Genomic DNA, 6,346 nt, shown 5'->3' with positions numbered 1-6,346 from the left:
TTTTCATTTTCAATTTGAGATAGAGACTCTCTAAACATGCTTATTTTTCCCAAATTTGCCCTTGTACCAAGGTTGCTCAGCAAAATTCTTTATCTCTCTGACCCTAGAAGCCATTGACCTAAGGTAATAAATTCAAATACGTTATTTTTATAGCCCATGGTTTCAAAACATTATAAAACAAAATTTAGGACAGGACTGAACATATAAGTCCTCCTTTTCAGAAATAGAAAAGTAGTTGTGTTGTAAAGTAAGATACTACCTATAGGTTATTATTAATCAATAGACTTTTATTTACCATTTAAAAATTTTGCTATGTAAAGTTTTAAATACAAAAATACAAAATAGAAAAAATCCAAACCCATATAGCATAACCTAGATTTAATCATTAATATTTTATGTATTTGCTTCACCTATTTTTAAAAAATCTCTAACAGATGCTTTTTAAAATTTTAACATTACCACACCCAGTAGTTAAAATTAATTCCTTGATGTCAACTAACACCCAGGCAAAGTTCAATCCTTACAATTGTCTCAAATGTTTTTTTTCTAACAAAAGTTTCATTTATTCAAAGCAATGTCCAAAGTCAGCATGTTGCACTTGGCTGATACATCTCTAAAGTCTCCTTTAATCTGTAACAGTGCTCCCTTCATTTTTTTCTGTGCAAGTTATTTGTTGATAAAGTCAGGTTATTTGTCCTTTAGAATTTTATACATTGTATCTTCATGGTGTCATTTAATAAGCTCTTCAATCCCAATGTTTACAAATTGGTAGTTAGATCTAGAGGCTTGATTATATTCAGATTGAGTTTTTAATTTCTATTTTGGCAAGAATTCTTCCCAGTTAGTGCTGTGTACTGCTATTACAACACAACAGGAGGTTTATAACATCTTATTTTCTCCTTGTAGTGATTTTTAAGATTGATCACTAGGTTCAGGTGATGTCTGCATCAAACTTTCACCTTAAGGTTTTAGTAACCACTGATAATCACTGCCTAGGTCCATTACTACACTGGGTTTACAAAATGGTGATTTTTCTATCATTCTTCATGTAATTATTAATGGTGATTTTTCTATAAGAATTTTCCTTCAACAACTATTTGAATACCCTGAAATAGTTTGCATAGGAAAGATACAATAATTGCTTCTTTCATATTAGTTTCTAGAATAAAAGGTTGGTGCCATAGCAAGATGAAAAAGTATTTAATAGATATTAGTATATAATAGAAATGGGAAGAGAAAATTAAGAGGTAGTATTTTATCTTTTCAAGCTCTATGAACAAATCCTGTGCCAATTTAGGTACAGTCTATTTTTTTTCCACACATGAAAATCCTGAATAGAACAATTTATTAACAATTCATTAATGCTTCTAGATCAGCAAGTGTCCAAGTCTAAAGAATATTTCTTTTAGGGGTCAACTGTCTGAGAGGAAGAGGATTTACACATGCACGTCCCATTAACATTAATAGGAGTTACCAGCATAAATCCCCCTGCAGTGATAGGTGAAAAGACTCTTACAGGCTACTAGGATTCAAGTTCTAATGATTATCTGTCAAATAGCCCTAAGAATCATCACCACCAGAAAAAGCAAACACGGCAACTTGTATGGGAAGAGCATCTCATTGCAGCCCTACAGCCAAACTATATTAATGGAAAGAAAACTGGCCTTAAAAAATGTGATTTGGGGGGGGGGGGAGGCGTCTGGGTGGCTCAGTCGGTTAATCAGCAGAGTCTTGATTTTGGTTCAGATCATGATCTCAGGGTCATGGGATCGTGCCCAGCATCAGGCTGTGCTCAGCATGGAGGAATCTGTTCCTCTCCTTCTGCTCCTCCCCTTGTCCTATCTATCTCTAATATAAATAAAATCTTTTAAAAAAATGTGACATGGGATGTTAAGGGTTAAACCATTTAACATTTTATTTAATTTTTTTAATGATTTCATTTATTTCTTTGACAGAAAGAGAGCACAAGCAGGGGGAGCTGCAGAGGGAGAGGAAGACGCAGGCTCCCCGCTGAGCAGGGAGCCTGATGTGAGGCTCGATTTCAGGACTCTGGGATCATGACCTGAGCTGAAGGCAGACGCTTAACCAACTGAGCCCCCCAGGGGCCCCTAACTTTTTAAAAAGCCACCATACAGTACATCATTAGTTTTTGACATAGTGTTCCATGATTCATTGTTTGCATATGGTGACTAAAATATAAAATAAAATTTAAAAAAGAACTAAAGCATAAACAGATGCTAGTAAAATATAAAAAAAATAAAAAATAAAAAAGCCATCATTAAAGAGAATTCAAACATCAAATCACTTGTTTAAAAAAAAAAAGTGTGAATACTGTATGAGCTCCAAGGTGTTTGAAGGATAATACAGCTATTTGTTTAAAAATTCAATTAACCTTATTTTCCCAAATTTGATTTATGAATAATCTCACAAATTGTCAGTTTTGAAGGAGTCCTGTTATCTTCTGAATGCATTCTGAGAAGCTTTAGGAAACTACCTGGAATTGACAGAAAATGTCACTCTGCTTTAATTATTTGATCCAAGAGCAAATCAGAGTTCAATGAATGATTTCTGTACACGAGGAACACCAGCAGTCTCTTATTTATTTCAAGTAAATTGTTGTGGACTCAACCACCACAGAGAAAAACATTTCAGGTTCTCATTCAACAAATATGAAAAACATTTCATATTCTCATATACTAAGTGAGATGTGAAAACAGTTTGTAGGCAATGTACTATAAAGCCATAGCCCATGCCTCAAGCACCAATTTCAAACAGAATGAGATCTGATGCTGGCTTCTAGAACAATTTGCTAAGTAAATCAACCCAGGTATCATTTGATTTTGCCTTTCTCACAAACCTGACAAAGTTGACAAGTGCTTAGAAACAAAACCAAGTATACAGCTGGACAATTGTTTAAATAATAGACTGATATCAACAAATCAGTTCCAAGACAATCTTTAATTTCTTGGTATATATGCAAAGTTTTAATAGTAAAAAATAGGAAACCACACTTGAAAGGCATCACTTTTATTTCTTCTGAAAACTTACTGCTACAGTGTGAAAATTATGAATAATCATACTTATGCCTTTGAAGTGCATATAAGAAAATTAACCTAGAGATAAATTATTCAATATCAATGCAGTAAATGACTTATAAATATAAGAAAATATTTAATTCCTGCTTTAAAGCATCAATACTACTTACTGATCAAATTTCAACAACATTTTTTGAGGTCTTTGGGACTTTAGACAAAGGGCTGCCTTTTGGGGAACTATAGGTATGACAGAAGTTATAATCATTACCATGGTCATTATTTTAAATAAAAGGCTGCTAATCTCAGAAACTACCATTCTAGAAGTTAACCATTAACATGGCCATTTTACTATGGGTAACTAAATATCATCAGAGATGGGGAAAATTTTAACTCAGTTTTTCTATAGAAAAATGCCTACATTTATAATATCTACCTACCTACCTATTTGCTTTTCTGGGCAGGCATGCCAACTAGATAAAGACACAGTAGCAACACAGGGTAACTGGTTTTCATGTAGATCACTAAACTGAATGTTATCATTTTTGGTTAATAAGCAGCATGTATAACTAAACATTTTAAACATATGAATCAAGATTCTTTGATGACAATATTCAAAATTTTAAATTAGCTACTGAGATTTCTGTATCACATATAACATATTAACTTTATTCATATAACTTCAGGCTTATGGTTTTACAACAAAACCAAAAGGTTTTTCCTTTTTTGGCTTAAAACTATGAAAAAAGATTTATTTGCAGTAATTAAGATAGCTGAAAAGAAAGCTCTTAGAATAATTTCTATTATATTCTGAGGCAACAAGAAATATCTAAAGTTCTCTACCACAATGTTTTTAACAGTTGTGTAATATTTTAATCACCATTAATCATATTCAGGAGCTTTTAAACACTTAAATAGTATTTAATAAATAACCCGGAAGAGAGATTATGATGCTGGCTAATGGATAAAATAAGGTACAATATGGGTTGGGCCATGAGACCACAGAGCATCTCCTTCCTTGTCTACATATAGATAGCTGCAGTAAAGCTATCATAGTCTTTCTAGTTATTATTCTGGCCTACCCTGATTGGTTGCTTTCATAAATGTGTATGCTGCATTCAAAAGGCCTTAACTCTTAGACTATAACAAAGTACAATATCTTAATTGGTGCAACTTACTGCAATTGTATTCAGACTCAATACTTTCATATAGTGGAACCTTGTATATTGCTTGTATTGAGGGGCAGGGAAAATACCTGGTGCTTCAAGGTAGGTATTGTGCATTTAGCACATGGCATAGTTGGGTTTCAGGAAACATGATTTGACTTAAGATCTGAATCTATATAGCAAAATGGATTATAATGTGATTCTGCTATCCCTAATTTGTAGGACATTATAAAACGGGAAGAGAGGGAGAGGGCCAAAGAGATAGGAGATGGGGTGTACAATGGCAGAGGAGTTAGGAGCAGCCTGAGAGGCTGGGAAGGTTTTCCTTCCATCTGGATTCAGCTATATCCACAGGGGATTGGAAAGGTGAGGCAAGAGCTACATTCCTTGTTTCTTTCCATTTTCTATGAATCTGTGACCTGACAGAACTAGCCTCCTTTAAGATCTCTGAAATCTGGAGAGGTCATAGCCTCACAGCAACTATGTGCTTTCTACTGTAGCAATGGCTCTCTCATTGGTAATGTAGGCCAGAATGCACAATAAACTTTTTATATATTTAATTATTGAAATAAATCCAAAGTATTGCTCAAATAGAGCAAACCATCAGAACTTGGCATCCGGAAAAATTTTAACAGTCACTGTCACTGTAACTAGATTTGCTGGCTACGTATAGCCCCAACATTTTTATGTTAAGTGTATATTAAGGTTTACTAATGGTCATACTGTATTCAGAGTCCTTAGTGGTTCAGGTTTACCTAGCAGAAGAGGAATATGAAGAATTTAGAGTGCTTTCCTTACTAACATTCAAAACCACAATTCCATGTTACTATGCTTACTGGTCTACAAGACTATAAAATACTCATTTAGGAAACAGATTTTTTTTTTTTTTGGCTTAGTTGCAATAAAAACACTGTGCTCTATTGTGTTGGGGGGAGTTGACAGCAAACAATTATTTGCTGCAACAGATTTTTGATATTCACCTCCAAGTCAAGGGGAAAACAACTTTTTTTCCCCCCAGAACTACCATTCTAAGGATTGAACTGCATTTATCTTCAAAATTATTCTCCTACAGTAGGCAACATGTTACTCTTTCTACCTTACATATGGAGAAAGTGAGGCCTATTAAGTTAAAGAATTTGTCTAATATCATCAATAGTATAGCTAGAACTAAATTGGGTCCATACACAATTAGGCTTTAGTTACCTGACCAGACAGATTTCCACATACTGATGAGCATATCCAAATCTTTCCTTCCATTTCTTCAGTCCTATAAGCTTTCCTAGTGCGTAAATGATTCACATACAAATATCACTACTAACAAAAAATGTTGAGTAATGGATTCATGGTTTATTTGTAAAAATGTATACTTTAATATTGGCATTTTTAAGAGTTCTCAAGATAGAAAACAAACCAAACCTCTATTCCAAACACAGGCTCCTGCCTCGATCATGATACTTTAGCTTTCCTCAACTACATTTACATGTGCTTTTATCATTGGTGTCATCATGCCCATACCCATGAAGAAAATAGAATTAAAATAATCAAAGGGAATATGTGATCTGATTCTGAAGATGTGGCTTTCAAACAAAGATCCAAAGTGGTAAGCAAAAGCTTTCTGAATATGACAGAATTATTAACAATGCATAGGTACACTTTCATATCCATAGCTACTATACTCCTGGGAACCCATCCATTTATATTTATCTGCTAATTCTACAGGTTTGGTAACTTAAAGCAAGCAAGCCAATGTGCTTTATAAGTGTTTTGTGTTCTTACAATGTCCTCTTTAAGGAAAATCCCCTTTTGGATTTCTATGACCTGCTTCTCTCGGTAATTATGTCAACTGGCTGCTGTTTTCTAACATTTTTCAAACAGTTCTTCCATGAAGAAGACTGAGGCCAGGAGGGATTTCCAAAGTGGGATATTCAGTTTGGCATATATCCATTACTGAGAGGCCTCCTCTGGGTTTCCCAGGCTTGTGCTTTCCTTGGGAGTCTCTGAGTTAGCTTCTGGTATGACACTGAATTCAGAAGTCTCTGATTGTAAACTGTCCCCATCAATGATAATGTCTTCAGGATTTGGTGGGGGTGGACAGAAGTCTTCATTGGGGCAGATTAGCTGGAAAAGTGTTTCAGCCTGGCAAGGGAA

At 34.5% G+C, this 6,346-nt stretch overlaps 1 protein-coding gene across 2 annotated transcripts in view; it reads right to left on the bottom strand.

Annotated features, from left to right (window-relative positions):
- Positions 1–2,574: 2,574 nt before the first annotated feature.
- The window catches only part of CHM (CHM Rab escort protein), a 211,303-nt gene continuing 207,531 nt past the window's right edge, over positions 2,575–6,346 (bottom strand). For both annotated transcript variants that reach the window (XM_027608506.2, XM_027608507.2), the window contains exon 15: positions 2,575–6,334. In XM_027608506.2, coding sequence (XP_027464307.1) covers positions 6,143–6,334 — 192 coding nt within the window. In that variant the 3' untranslated portion in view covers positions 2,575–6,142. The remainder of the gene's footprint in view (positions 6,335–6,346) is intronic.

Source organism: Zalophus californianus, chromosome X, assembly GCF_009762305.2.
Source record: "Zalophus californianus isolate mZalCal1 chromosome X, mZalCal1.pri.v2, whole genome shotgun sequence".
Lineage (NCBI taxonomy): Eukaryota > Metazoa > Chordata > Mammalia > Carnivora > Otariidae > Zalophus > Zalophus californianus.
Note: the sequence above shows the minus strand (reverse complement) of the source record. Positions and strands in the feature narration are given on the sequence as shown.